At 55.2% G+C, this 14,830-nt stretch overlaps 2 protein-coding genes across 2 annotated transcripts in view; one reads left to right on the top strand and one right to left on the bottom strand.

Annotated features, from left to right (window-relative positions):
- Positions 1 to 14,830, top strand: part of CDC25C (cell division cycle 25C) — a 391,961-nt gene that overhangs the window by 175,606 nt on the left and 201,525 nt on the right. The window lies entirely within an intron of this gene.
- On the bottom strand, positions 5,106 to 8,623 carry EGR1 (early growth response 1). Its single transcript, XM_080996053.1, has 2 exons — positions 8,178 to 8,623; positions 5,106 to 7,786 (listed from the first exon to the last, which is right to left on the bottom strand). The coding sequence occupies exons 1-2, from the start codon at positions 8,440 to 8,442 to the stop codon at positions 6,378 to 6,380; spliced, it is 1,674 nt and encodes a 557-aa protein (XP_080852179.1). The 5' UTR covers positions 8,443 to 8,623; the 3' UTR covers positions 5,106 to 6,377.

Here is a 14,830-nt window from a genome sequence, read left to right as displayed (position 1 = left end):
GATACGTGGGGTCTGGTTGTGGTGACTCGCTGGTGGGAGAAAGGCATTCTGCACATGCTTCAAGCCACCTTTTCTTTTATAGCGCCAAGGCTGAGTAGGCTGCAGGAGTGAGTCCTAGTTAAGACTAGGAGGAGGGTATAATAGACTGGAAATATGCATTAGCTGAGATGCCTGCATTGCAGGGGGTTGGACTAGATGGCCCTTGGTGATCCCTTCCAATTCTATGATCCCGTTGAACCCAAAGACAGGACCCATAAAAGACACAAACTCGCAGTCAAACCGTTGGAGTCCTACCAGGGTCACAGATGAAAGCCCACTCCCGGAAGGAGAGATCTACGGGCCTGAGAAAGATATATCCAGAGGTAGGCGGGAGTGGGTGGAGAGGCAGCTCCAAGAACTCAGAAGCTCAGCCCACTGATAGATTTATTCTACTGGAGTCCCTTTAGTTACAAATCTGGCACCGGGGAAAGAGATACTGCAGAGAAATATGTCCAGCAACACAAATGGGGGGAAAAAACAAGCAGCAAAGCTGGGCGAGGAAAGGGAGAAATGGAGACTGCTTCTCATCTCTCTCTCTGATTTTCTCAGTCTCTCCTTCCTCACATCTGTGTTCAGTGCCAGCCGGTTGGTTCTGTATCGATGGACTCCCTTCCCCTCCCCTGAGGATATCCCCCCCCCCCCCGTTAGGACTGAAGCAGCCAATAATATGTGTCAGTTGGAGCTTCTGCTGGCTGCAATCCTGCGCGCTGCTTCCCTAGGAGAAATCTCATGGCAGTCTGAGTGGAAATGGATAGGACCCAACGATGTAAACACCCCTTTTGTCCCCCAAAGCCCCATCCCATGCGTTCAGCTATCTGAAGTTTTCCTAGTGGGCTCCGGGTAAATCGGAAGCAGCCTCCTGAAGCTGCGAGGAACCCCCACCCCCACCCCACTCCAACATGCCAATCAATGCCTTTCTCCCTCCCCACAAACATTCTGACCAATGAGAACCCTGATGAAGGAACTGGCATTGGCTACCAGGCTCTGGTGGCGCTAAGTAGAAGATTCAAGCACCGCAAACACGAGCAGGATACAGGCTGTCAGACGGAGAGACTCCTGCAGATCAGGGAGTGAATCAACAACTCCCTGACTCAAGTCCCACGAGAATAATAATGATGATAATAATAATAATGATACTGGCCAACCTTACAGGGTTGTTAGAAGGATTGCCGATACTGTAATGAGAAACGGAAAGCATAATTTACTGCTTGGAAAGCGGGGGGGGGGGGGGATAAAGAGTGATGGCTGGGTATCAAAATAAGCGTTCTTCCTAAGAGAGAAGGCTAGAAGAGCGAATCCACAAGCTGCCTGGCCGTGGAAGCAGCCCTTCAAGGAAAGGTCGGGCAGGAGAGGAGTCTGCAGGTGCAGGATGCCTGCGTGTCTTGCAGCAAGGGCTGGGCTCGGTGGTCCTGATGAGAGAGAAGTGCTGTCAGTCGGTGGCTCCATTTCACTGCCCTGCCACATCTCCATCCAGCCCTGCGGGAAGCAGAAGGTGGCCGCCGAGCTGCAGCCTCTCTTTGGCCCTGGGGTGAAGTGATGGGAGGAAGCTTCCCCGGTGGAACTTGCGCCTGTGGCGCAGCTCGGAAACGGCGCAGAAAGAAAACGTCGATTGGCTCTCAGGACGCTCTGGCCATGGAATTATGAGGATTTAGTAGATTGCAGTTCTCGGGCCAAGAACCGAGGCTGACACCACCGCGCTAAGCTCGCCTATTTCAAAGCCAGCCCCGTTCTTGTGTGCCCGACCGACTTCCGAATTCTGTTTGCTGAGAACTCCCATTTGAAAGGCTGCAAATGCCCAGAGCTACGGGGGTGTCGACCTTCTGGGGCGGCAGGTTTCCTCCAGGAATGGCAAAGCGATGCCACGCTGCATCTCCGTGCAAGGAAACGCTTGTCCCATTGCGTTTCTCCTTGCATTTGAGGCATAGGGGGCTTAGGGGGCGGGGGTCTGGTTCGTAAGCGGCCAGAGTGGGATTTCAGAACCAGCTTTCTCTCTCCCCACCTCCCCGCCCCGCGCAAGATCCAAAAAGCCCAAGCCCTGCCCTCTGGGTTGCCTCAGAATAGCGCCTCCTCGGCGGGAGGAGCCGCTTTGGCGCAAAGCCATCATTTCTGCCCCCGTCGAAAGAAAAGACAGCGGGATGCCAAGTCGGGCAGCGAACTTAACTGGGTGGGTTGAGCTTGCTGGCGGGGGAGGGACAAGGGGGGCTCAATATCAGCTGGCTGCTGCCATTTCAGAAATAAGAGACTGGGTGGTGCGGAACTAATAAAGTATATGGCGCGGGAGTGGAATCAAAGTCCCGTCTGTTCGACGGCGCGGACAGCCTCGCGGCTTCTTTTTCAAGGGATGCTGGACGAAGGAGTTTCCCTTACTTCCCAGTGCATTGCAGATTATTAGGAGCTGGGCGTCTCCTCCCAGCCCACCCTATTAGAATTTCCTCATCTTTCCTGCGCAGCGCAAGCATCCAGAGTCAAAAACAAGATCCACTTTGAAATCAGATGCATAAATCCCGTTTACTTCGTAGAAAAATGCCAGCGATGAAAGTCGGAATGCAAACTTCTGGGTGCTGTTTAGGGGGTAAGGTAAAGGATTCAGATACTCAGTTCGACTTACCCCGCAGCCCAGCGCAGAGGTAGCCAACACAGAGCCCTCTAGATTTTGCTGGACTCCCAACTCCGATTGCCCCCCCCCCCAGCAAGGGATGATAAGAGTTGCAGTCCATCACCTGAATGCCTTGGCTAGCACTGGCCTATGGGGGCAGCGCCCGGTTTCTGAATGGCGGGGGAGGAGATCAAGCTGTCCGGAAGTAATGTCCCTTCCGCCCCCAAGTCCTCCCCCTCACATCAGCGAAATGCCCTAAAGACTGGAAACAGATACCAGATGGGCGCGAATGCACTCTGTACATGTGCAGAGGAAGGCTGTTTTTCATGATTCCACAAGCCCCAGAGCCATGCAGGCTGCCCCTGCTTGGTGCAGGGTTTTCAGAATGATGTAGACACACAGAACAAGTTCTGAGGCTGAGCCCTGTCTCCTATTAGGCTCTGAGAGTGGGGAGGTGAGAAAGGGCCCACCCAGAGATAGTAGAATTTCCAGCTGTTTTCTGCCACAACTTCCTGAACTGTTTACAGCTTCAGAACAGGCAGAAATGTATCGGATGGCGCTTTCCTACCACTCTTATCACCACGCTGCGAGATACAGCACCTGTGAGGTTTCTGCCTGTCCTGCACAGGAACCTATCCAGAAAAAAAGTTGGCAACCCTGAAGAACGAGCCTTCTCCCTCTTGAGAGCGAAAGTATTTCAGGACTGGAGAATGAGGGAGTCTCTGCTACACCTCTGCTTCTGAGTGTATTAAACCTGCGCTGGTAAACAGCAGGGGGACCTTCTCTCTAGCAGCTCCCCTCACTGCAGTGGCGTAGCGTGGGGGGTGCAGGGGGGGCGGCCGCACCGGGCGCAACATCTGGGGGTTAGGGTTAGGGGGCGCAAATCCAAGGGTTAGGGGGCGCAAATTACTTGCCTTGCCCCGGGTGCTGACAACCCACGCTACGCCACTGCCTCACTGCAGTATACCTTCACGGCTCACTTCCGTCATTATATAACTTCCATCCTCAGTTCTTCATCTGTAAAATGGGAACTATCGTGACCTACTGCTGTGCCGGAGACGACGCAGACTGCAATACTGTGCCCGCTGATCCAGGACTGAGCCCCTGTCGAAGGACTTACTCCTGAGTAAACATGCTTAAGATTGCGATCGAGTGCTACAACCCTACACCCGTTTGCCAGGGAATAAATCCCACGATGGGACTTACATGCGTATAAACCGGAGCAGAAGGGAGACTCCGGGGTGATAAGCAACATTTTGAGATTGAAAGGGAATTGGCCCTTCAGAAAGTCAAGGTAGGGTCCAACACCCTAAAATGAGCTCCTCAGCCATTTGAACCCGGCCAGAGAAGCCAAGAGCCAAGCGAGAGAACAAATTCGCAGCCTCGATTCTGGATGGGTCTCTCTGTATGCCGCCACTCCTGCCTTAGGGCAATGTTTGACGCGGGAGAGAGAGACTGCATCTGCTCTGGAGCGAGCAGAGCGTGCTTAGTAGCTGTGGTGTGAGCAGCTAACGGAGGCAGCGGGATTTGGCCAAGGTGCCTCCGTAGAGGGTCTCTCTCTCTCGGCTTTACTTAGTCTGGTCCTGATCTTGGGACCCGCAGCTCAGCCCTGCTGTAGAGTGGGAACAGGATCCATCCCCACCACCCTTATAATGGGGGAGGCTGGAAGAAAGTCAGTTCTTTTGCTCCCTGGCAGAAGAGCTGCTATCTAGGGGCTTGAGGGACTCACAGCTGTCTGGGACCTCGGACCATGGGGATTAGGAGCCCCACATCCTGCCTGCCCCATCTAAGCCAAGTGCCTGGCATGCTTCCCCCTCCCACCGGGATGCCTCCAGCATTATCTGTCTAGGGTCACCTGCCTGGGGGCATGCGATCCCCTCGCCACCGCCTCTGCAGCAGACACGTCTCCACCAGCGAAATAAAGAGCCGTCGGGTTTAAGGTAACGAGGGCGCTGGTGGTGGGCTCAGCTGTGCTCAAAGGCACCGCAGAGACGTGCAGACACTTCCGACAACAAGCTGCTCGCCATAGTCCTGGCAGATCCGGGGGTCAGAGTCCTCTCCCGTCCAACCTTCGTGAGGGTCGCCCCCCATGCTGCTACTTGCCCAGTGGGAAGGGAGGACTAGTTGGCGTTTTAGGTCTGGGAGAGCGAGGCGACGTTGTTCAGCGTGGAACAAACCTCTGCATTGCATGTAGGGCAATAGAGACATCAGCCACACGCCCAAGCATGACAACTGGGTCGTAGAGAACCTGGGCATTTTATTCTCTCCCTAGAGAGAAACCCAGAGATCGCTTCCCACCAGGAGGGCAGAGATTCCTACAGGTGCGGGACGAGGCCCAGCCGTCGGGCTGGGCTGCAGGTACAGGAAAGGGCCAGAGCTGGGGTGAGTGAAAGGAGAGTTGCCGGGCCAGAGCCCTGGAAGCCTATAGGGAAGGAAGGAAGGAAGGAAGGAAGGAAGGAGCAAGCCTGACTGCTGGTCTCTCGATATTTTTTATTGACTTTTCCAGAGGGTATTGTACACCAAATATCCCATTGGCAGTAAAGCGCATTCAATGTGTTTATAAGCCAAACAGTCACCTTTGTTTAAACAAACACAAGTACAAAGTCAAAAATAAAACCACAAAAATAATGAACCGCATGTTCATAACATACAAAAAATTGCCGCCTACTCAGTAGGTAACTACAACATTCCAACTGCTGAATATATTTATAAATTTTACACTTCTGTAACAAAAATAGACTTTTTGAGAAGTTCGGGGTTTTGTTTTGCTTTGTTTTGCTTTTTTGCTTACATTCTGTCTCCCGGCTCCTTTCCCCTTTTTCGTGTGTGTGTGTGTGTGTGTTTGAGCCTTAGAGTCCCCTTCCCCCCCACTTTCCCTTTTTTCACCTTAAGGCTAGATGCAAAGCATCCAATCGCAGAGTTGCATGACGTCAGCAGGGCTTCACAACAAGGCACCAAGACTTGGGACGTGTTTTGTTTTTTTTTGTTCTCAAAAGGAAAAACAACAAATCAAACCAAACGAAAACTTTTCGCCACGCGAGAGTGTTTCATCCTCTAGGTGATATTTACAAAGAACATCACACTCTGTTGACATGCTCAAATACATAGTTAAGTGCTGCTTTTTTTGTTTGTTTGTTTCCTCCCCATCCCACCCCCCAAAACAAGTTGTAAAACCCAGTACAGCTTTGTCGTCACGAAAAGAGCGAAAAATTACCATTTATACAAAAAAGAAAGAGCGCGCGAGAGATGGCCCTTTGTACTCCAAAGAACGCAATATGAATATGCAAAGAGGTTGTTCACGTCAAGAACCCAGAAGGAAAGCAAAGCCATGGCACATAATACAATATTACATTGTCTATGCATGGATTTTTTTCCCAAAGTCCCATTGCTCCCCCCTAAGGAATGAATTGCGGGCTGGGGGGGAAATCATCGTGGAAGAAAAAAGACCTCTCTCGTCCATGCAGAACAGAAGTGGAGAGGAACTCCGGTGTCCGGTGTCAGGGAGCTTGTGTCTTCAGGCAGTTGAAGTTGAAAGATAAGTCCCAACCCCAGCCCACCCCACCCCCCGGCTGCTGGAAAGCTGGGGGGCCGGGTTGGCTTGCGAGGGAGTCCACTGTTCCTCCACCAAGTGCCGGAGGAAGATTCGTTATCAGCACCCCACCCTACCTAGACGGGGTGGGTGGGCGTCGCGAAAGTCTTGGTGGTGGTTGTGTGTGTCCCCCCCTCGCCCCCTTTTCTCCTCTCAGCAGATCTCGATTGTCCTGGGCGAGAAAGTGGAGGCCATGTCAGAAAGTGCAGAAGTCACTTGGGAGCCGAAGGGGCTGCCGAGGCCACCGGGGGATGGGAACGGGGTGGCCGCCGCCTGGCTCTGGAAGGTGGAGGAGGCCATGGAAGCGTAGCTGGTGGCCACTGAGGGTGAGGGGAAGGAGGGGAAGGGCGACGTCACGGGGGAGGCGTATGAAGTCACGGGAGAGGCATAGGACGTCACGGGGGGAGAGTAGGAGGCCGGCCCTGGCGAGGGGTAGGAGGAGGCGGGGGACGGGTAGGAGGCGGGCGAGGCGGAGTAGGGCGCCAGCGGGGAGGCGGCCACGGAAGGTGCCGTCGGGGCGGCCGCGACCGCAGCAGCGTGTCCCTTGTCGGCGGCCTTCTTGTCCTTCTGGCGCAGGTGGATCTTGGTGTGGCGCTTGCGCTCGTCGCTGCGCGCGAACTTGCGCCCGCAGATGTCGCAGGCGAAGGGCTTCTCTCCCGTGTGGGTGCGGATGTGCGTGGTGAGGTGGTCGCTGCGGCTGAAGTTGCGCATGCAGATGCGGCACTGGAAGGGCTTCTGGCCCGTGTGGATGCGGATGTGGCGCGTCAGCTCGTCGGAGCGCGAAAAGCGGCGGTCGCACGACTCGACGGGGCAGGCGTAGGGCCGCTCGTGGGGAGGGGTCTTGCTGGGCCGGTTGGGGTACTTGCGCATGCGGCTGGGCTTGACCAGCTGCGCCTGGTACGACCCCGGGAGGCTCTTGGGCTCCGCCGTCGAGCCGCCGCCGCCCCCGTTGCTCTGCGTGGCAAAGGCTTTGATGGTGGACAGCGGCGTCAGCGACGGCTGCGGGCTCGGGAAAGGCTTCTGCTCCGCCGAGCCCAGGCCCAGGTCGCCCCCCGGCTGCTGCTGCGGCGGCGGCGGGAAGAGGTAGTCCGGGATGATGGGGAGCTGGAAGGTGCTCTTGCCCGTCGGGTAAGCCGGAGGCGGGAAGGACAGCGAGCCCCCCGACGGGCTGGCGAAGGGCTGCTCCGGGAAGAGGTCGGCCCCGCCAGGGGCTGGGAAGGTGGGCGCCGCCGAGTAGATGGGGCTCGAGTCGCTGCCTTGCACCGAGCAGCTTAGCGCCGGGCTGGGCGAGGCGGACGACGACGACGGGATGGACGGCGAGGCGGACGACGCCGGCGGCGCCGCGGCGGAGGTGGCGGGCGGGGTGGCCATGCCCACCAGGCCGCTGACCAGGCTGAAGAGAGGCTCGGGCCACAGAGGGGTGCTGCCCCCGCTGCCAGGCGCCGGCTCCAAGGAGAAGCGACCCGTGTAGGTGATGGGCGGCAGGCGGGTGGTCTGGCTCGGGTAGCTGGTCTCCACCGCCAAGGGCTTGTCGCCGCTCAGGGAGATGTCGGGGAAAGTGTCTGCCGAGAGAAGAGCGGCCCAAGGTAAGTCCCCACAGCGCCGCCTCCTCCTCCGTCCATCGCCACCCCAAAGGCAAGCATGCAAGCAGGCAGGCATCGGAGCCACAGCTGCCACCCCCCAGCTAGCTGATCATCTGGGGGCATCGCGCTCGCCTGGTCGGCCCCACTTCGGGGACTCCCCTCCCTCCCTCAGGGCTCTGGAAGGATGGAGCGCTACATCTTGCAGCGCCTGGCGCGGCTCCAGCTGCCGGAGCTACCTGGCCCGGGCGGGTGACGCACGTCGGAGAATCCCCCTCCCTCCCCGCGCGCACTCAGGGTAGCGGAGTCCCCTGCCCGACGGGGTGGAGGGCTGCCCCGCTGCCCCCCCATCCCGGGACGTGCCTCTGCCTACCTGCAGCGAGGTGCTCGTAGGACTGCTCTCCGCCTTCGCCCGAGGGGTTGAAGCTGCCGTTGCCTCCTGCTCCTCCGGCGCCGCCGCTCTCGCTGCCGCCGCCGCCGGGGCTGAGGAACTGCGAGCCGGCTCCGGCCAGCAGCATGATCTCCTCGAGCTTGGGGTAGTTGGAATCCATGGTGGGCGGCGAGTGCGGGAAGGAGCCGAAGGGATCGGCCATCTGCAGCGAGGGCAGAAGCTGCATCTCGGCCTTGGCCGCTGCCATGGGGGCGCGGGGGGGGGCGCTGGGCCGGGGGCTACGGCGCCCGTGGGGCGGCAAGAGGAGCGGGGGTCGACGGGGTGGGCGCTGGCCTGGGGTTCCCCCTGGCTGTGCCCGCGGGAGACGCTGCGTTCCCTTCCCCCGCCCGCCCTGCCTGGGGCTCCCCCTGGCTCGATTCGCTAGAAGCTCTCGGCTCCCCGCCCGCCCCAGAGCAGCCTCTATATATCGGGTCTCATCGGCCCCGGACCGCCTCTTTCCTGACGTACATGTCCAAATATGGAAGGCAGGAAGCCCTTATATGGCTCCCGGGCGCGAGGACCCCGCCTGGCGTCAGAGCCTGACACTGGGGGAAGCCGAGAAGGGGGGCTGCGGCCGGGCCCGAGGCGGGAGTCCCGCGGCCTGCCTGGGCCGCTTGGGCCCCTGGGGACCCCGTCCCTCGGCCCGGGCCTCGTAGCCGGAGCCTTCGGACGCCCCCCCCCGCGGGGTCCCCGCTCTGCAGTCTCCGCCGCGGCCCCCGGAAGCCCCCGGACGCAGAGTCCATATAAGGCCATGCCCTTAAAAGGCCCTGTTCCGGCACGAGTCTTCCTGTTCCTAATATGGCAATTCCGGCAGGGGCGGGAGGCGAGGAGAGACCGGCGAGGAGGGAGGGGGAGGAGGAGCTGGGAGAGCCGCGGAGGAGCCCTTGGTCTCCCTGCTGCCCCGTGGGGCCAGGCGCTGCGGAGCCGCCTGATCGGCGCTCTCGGCAACTCCGCATCGGCGGGGTCCGCGTCGGGGAGCAGCCCTCCCGACCCCTGGTCGCCAGGGGGCGCGCGGGAGAATGAAAAGCCGGCGGCAAGTGCAGCGGGCAGAGCCAATAAGCGGCGCCGGAGAAGCGCACCCGCCGCCAGAGGGCGCCCGTCGAACTTCCTGCTGGAATAGCTTCCCAAGTTTGAAGCGTGCATTCTAGAACTCTGCTAAAGCGGATTAGTCGCGCTTTAAACGAGAATCAGGGCAGGCGAGGGCGAAAGGATGGATTTTTCCTCCTTTCTTGTCAATACGTGCATATGGGCGAAGTTAGGTCACTGCTAGGACCTGGGTGCAATCGGAACCGGGCAATAGTTCTGATTCCAAAATTAATGATATGCATATGCACACGGATGTGATCTTGTATATGCATTTTAGGTGGATCGGCATGCTCCTTGAGGTGTTTTCCATAATTGGGGCTTCTCCCTTTTTATGCTTTCCTATTGCATTACGGCGGTAGCGTGCACGTGTTTCCTCCCGATACATTTCGGGGAGGCTGCTGCTGCTGACAGCCTGCCTTGTGCGGATAAGCGCTATATGGCGGAGGCAAGGCAACCACTGAGACCACGTAGCATTGCTGCACCTTCTTCTTGCTCGGGATGGCAGCTTGCCAGAGACACTTCGCACGCGCCCATTCTCACCTCAGGCGTTCATTTCCCCAATTGACCTCTTAGAGAAGTGGTCGAGCCGCCTCAATTTACCGTATTTTGGTCTCCCCCCCCCCCCCCATTTCCAAGGCGAATGCAAGGATTCGTTTCAACCAACTTGAAACTGCAAGGCCTTCGCGATGTTTGCATATATATTCAGCGAGCTAAACAATTGTTTCCTCTGGGGCCAGTTTTGGGGGTGCCCTTTGTTCCTCCAGGCCGAGCCGGGCGCTTCGTCCAGCCTGGCCTTCCCTTGTAATCTGCTTGGTTGGTTTGGGGGCGGGAGGTTGGAGGGAAACAGAAAGCAGAGATTGTGCCAGCGCCAAGCACCCCGGGCGCGCACACTGCAGAAGGCTGCAGAGGCATCTCGTCAAAGGGAATTTCCTGATGATGCGAAATGCAGGGGAATCTCGGGGAGTTGCAAAGCAGGCGGCTCAGTGCTGCCCCCTGGCGCCCAGGGCCAGCTGCGACCGAGCGTCTCCTTCGCAGCTGGCTGGCCCTGCAAAACAGGCTGCTTGGCAGCAGCAGGTGGGATTCGCCCCACGCCCCAGTGCAGGCAGCCCAGGGATTCCTCGGTGCCAAGGAGAAGCCCCTGATGCTTCCCAGGCTTTCGGGTTTTTTCTTTTGGCTCTCTCTCCCCCGCTCCCCCCCCCTTTCTTGGCATCTGCCCAGCGAGAGAACCTGAGACGCAGTGAGATCTCACTGAGCCTGCGCGGCCGCCTCTGCAAGTGCTTCCCCCGCAGTCCTCGGAGACTCGGCTCGGAGCTGGGAGCTGGAGAGATGCTCCTGTGCTGGAATTAGGCTAGTGCTGCAGAGAGACGCGGAATCAGCAGCCCAGCCCAGCCCCCCTCCGCCCCCTCCGCGCGCGGGGGCCGCGGCGGAGGAGGAATCCCTGCCACGGGAGGGAAATCCTCGGCATTCACAGCCTGGGCGGGAGGCGGAGGCGGAGGCGGAGGCTGCTGCTAGCCGGGCAGAGGCAGCCCAAGCCGCGGCATCCTTTGCCCACCTCCCCCCGCTCCACGCGGCTACAAGGGCAACCCCTTGGGGGGGGGGAAGTGGATGATCTCCCCTTTTCTAAGCATCTTCTCTTCATTATTCTCTCTGTGAGGCTGGATTTCACCCCCTTCCCCAGCACAACTCCTGATCTTAAGGGGAGCGTGATTTGGGGGACGATCACCCATTTTTACGGATTCCATTGAATTCCCAGGCAGCAGCCAGCCGGCATGCAAGAACCTGAACGAGGATGGCTCCATACGAGCTTCGTTGGCATGAGACGTCCGAGCATCGCCCCCTCCCCAATATTTCTCCTCCCTCACTGCGCATGCCCAGGAGACCCCTATACGTCGTCGCTTGTCGTGTACTCTCCTGGCCACGTCACTCTGCGGGCTCTGGAGGCTCCCTCCCCGGCTTGGCAGCTGCTGCGGGATCCCTTCCCTCCGCGGCAGGGCGAAAGAAAGACAGGCACCCCCCTCCCCGCTATATTAAGTCATTCAGCAGCGTCGTCTGAACACGGCTCCGTTAGGGGGACGCTTTGCAGAGCAGCGTATACCGCTGCAAGACCCCGGTCCGGGGATGATCCAAGGGAGTCCTTGCTTACGAAAGGAGCCCGCCTGAATAGACTATTCACGCTTGTAAGTCTCATTATCTACACGTGTGAACAGGCCGCGGATGACCCCGCGGTTATATAGAGAGAAAAGGCGGGACCTGCAACAAAAGAGTCAAGATTAAGCAAAAATTAAACCTGCTTTAATTCTGTATGCTTCATTCCTTCTCCCCACCCCAGGCCACGACACTCAATATACCTTGGCTACTGAGCATGCTCAGTCCTCATGAGGCTGTTTATAAGCCCCTAGGGGTTTGTTTGCTTTTAAAGTTGTCCTTCTGCCGACTTCCGGATTTTCCCACATAACCTCCCACTTCTTTCTCAGTGGCCCCATTTTGGCCGCATAGTCGTTGTCACTCAGAGCATGAGATTGCTGTTAGAGGGAGCCATGTGTGTACACCCCCCCCCCTATTTACCATCTTTTATTGTATGAGATTTTGGGGCAGTGTACAGCAAGAAACATGAACAAAAATAAGGAAACAGATAAAACTTTAAAAATATGCTATAGTGAGACACTGAAAGTGTGTTGACTATCAGAAATTCTGAAAAACGTGGATGGGATTGCATATGATGACATGCAATCATTACTTTATCCCTAAACATGGTGCAAGGAAGGTGGCCCTTCCTCAAGAACACCTGGCCACATACTCAGGCTGCAGTGAGAGAAACGGGACAGGATTCTGGCTTTAGACAGTATCGTGGCATATTTTTAAACTGCTTTTATAAGTGGTTAAAGCAATTATATCACCCCCCCCCTTTACGGACTCTGTATTTTAAGCAAAACGTTTGGCTTTATAGGCATGAAAGGCTATAAGGTGATCTGTGCTGGAATTTGTCTTTACATGAAATTTAAGCTTAGTTCAAACAATGAGTTGGACACAGAGTTAAGCCATGTGTGAGAGAGCTGGTTGAAGCTGAGTGCCCCCATGGCAGCCTTCCAGTGTTCCATAATGCTCCACTAAAGGTCCTTGTTGGGTGAGCTGAGATGTGGCAGAGGGGGCTGAGGGGGAAGGGTGCCTCCTCTCAAGTGGGGCAGAGGAAACTTATGTGAATGGGCGTTCTGCTCATAGAAGGCGCTTCCACTCAGCTTTTTTTTGTGTGTGACCCGTCCTCTCAGCCCTCCTATCTGCACAACAGCCGACCCCATTCAGCGGGGCTCCCCAACCCTTGGTGGAACAATGCTAGGTGCTAGGAAGGCTGTTGTGGGAACCAGAAGGTGAGGAAGTCAGTTTGCACCAGGCATGATTAATTCTGAATCCAACCCACTGCATTTTAAATTCATTGTTCAGTTATATCAGAAAAGCTATATCACTCTGTCTGATTATTTATTCATCATTTTTCCATTGTTTGATACTACAGGAAACCTATATTCGTATACTAAATTTTAAAGTGTTTTATTAATTTAATGGCCCATAAACCACAAAGCAAAGACAAAAATGCAGTCGAAATAAAGATGTCAAATGCTGTGATACCATCCATCCAGAAGAGGGCACTCTTCTCTGTGATTGGGGGACAGGGAAATGCTGTGCAGCAGGACAGTTAAAACAGATTGCATTTGCTGTAAATTAGAGCGCGCACACACACAGAACTAATATTTTTTGTTCTAGACTTCCTAGTCAAAGGTCAAAAGGGGGCGAAGAATGACCATACTGCTGCGACCACTGGACCAATCACATGGCTGAGATTTACATTTTGTTACCTAAAGCAGGTGAGCAACCCATGAAATTAACCCATGGAACCAGACAGTGCAGACGATGGTATGAAAGCATCAGTTGCAATTCCACTGTTGAAAACTGAACAGGTCTAGCTTTGTAAGCTGCTGGGATGGGAGAGTGCCCTGGCAACCAGGTGCAAGTTGATCTGAGTTGGAGCTGGATACAAGGGAAATAAATCAATAAGCTTACAAGCTTCTAAAATCAACAGGAAATTTTGTCGCTGACATCACTGAGATGTGGAAGTTGCCACATGTGTGTAACACAGAGAACATGCAAAGACAGGCTTGAACATGCATACTGTTTTCCAGAAGTAGCTCAAAGGAAATGAAGGAAGGGAAGGGTTTTCAGGGCCCCAAACCTGCTTTTGTGTCGTTGAGACAGGAGACTTGGAAAGCAGGAGAATTGCAGATTACGCATTAGCTCTTGGCCAAGGAGCTGGGGATGCAGCTTCCTGTAGTGTGGCAGGGAGGGGAGTAGGCTGTTATTCTGCCTTTGGTTGTAAAGATGTCTATGTAGGCTGTAGGTTGCACTTCCATCTACATCTCTCTGTAGGGGGAATGAAAGAAATCCTCATCTGCCAACATTGCAACATCTGTCAGAGGTAGATTCAGGAGGCTCCCCTCTCTCCCCTTCCAAGAAATCCCTGTTTCCTGCCCTGTGCTGAAAACAAAATGGATAAAACTAGGCCAGGTATTTTTTGGCCTAATTCAGGTCACATTCTAATAAATTTAATAAATAATCATAATAAATCCCAAAGGTATGAGGAGAAAAAAAAACCCATTAAGGCTGTTTGTAATGCCATGTTTAAGAGCAGACCAGAACCTTTTATCCATTTCCTCTGTTGATTTCTAACGCATTTGCTAATCATCTAATTTGTTGCTAATGTTAATTAGCAAGCATAGGACTGAGCTCTTCCTACAAATAGCATTTCTCTAATACAGTTTTTGATGTGTTTCAGATTTATTGTCCCTTCCTCATTGAATCCTTTCCTGAGAACTGTTGCATAATGACTAATGCTTGATTCTCTGCATGTCTGCTCAGAAGCAAGTTCTACATTGCTCAGTGGAAACTGAATCAAGTCAACACAGAGATACTTTTGTTCAGTGGAACAGCTAATTCAGAGCTGAGTGCATGACCTACATTGCATGGGACCTGTATGAGAGGGGCTTGGGAATACTGCTGAGCATTACTCAGGTGACATCTGTGTTTCTCCCCAGTTTCGGATGGGGAGAAACCCCATTCAGATGATGTGCTAGTTCAGGGATGTCCAACTTCCAAGAGACTGCGATCTACTCCCACTATAAAAACACTGGCAATGATCTACTCATTGGATTAACCAAAGTTGTTCAGCTTTTATTGGGGAGTCAAACCCAAAGTTGACCAGGAACAAATGACCTGTAGATCGCGATTGACTGGTTGGACATCCCTGTGCTAGCTGAACTAGAAAACGGAATCTGACCATTGTTATGCATGCTTTGGTTATATTCGGGGAGAGATAAGCAGAGTGGCCCGATCTCCTACTCTGGAGTACCATACTTACTGTATTTTTTGCACCATAACACTCATTTTTTTCCTCCTAGAAAGTAAGGGGAAATGTCTGTGCGTGTTATGGAGGCAATGCCTACGGGTGGCATGCCTACGGATTT

This window comes from Podarcis pityusensis (assembly GCF_964106645.2).
Source record: "Podarcis pityusensis genome assembly, chromosome: 2".
Lineage (NCBI taxonomy): Eukaryota > Metazoa > Chordata > Lepidosauria > Squamata > Lacertidae > Podarcis > Podarcis pityusensis.
This window is presented reverse-complemented; position numbering and strand designations above follow the sequence as displayed.

Bases quoted from the DNA above. Each gene is read 5' to 3' on its own strand.
- EGR1 (XM_080996053.1), bottom strand. From the start codon at position 8,442: ATGGCAGCGGCCAAGGCCGAGATGCAGCTTCTGCCCTCGCTGCAGATG. The intron at 7,787-8,177 runs GTAGGCAGAGGC...TTCTCTCGGCAG, and splicing joins CTACGAGCACCTCGCTGCAG to ACACTTTCCCCGACATCTCC.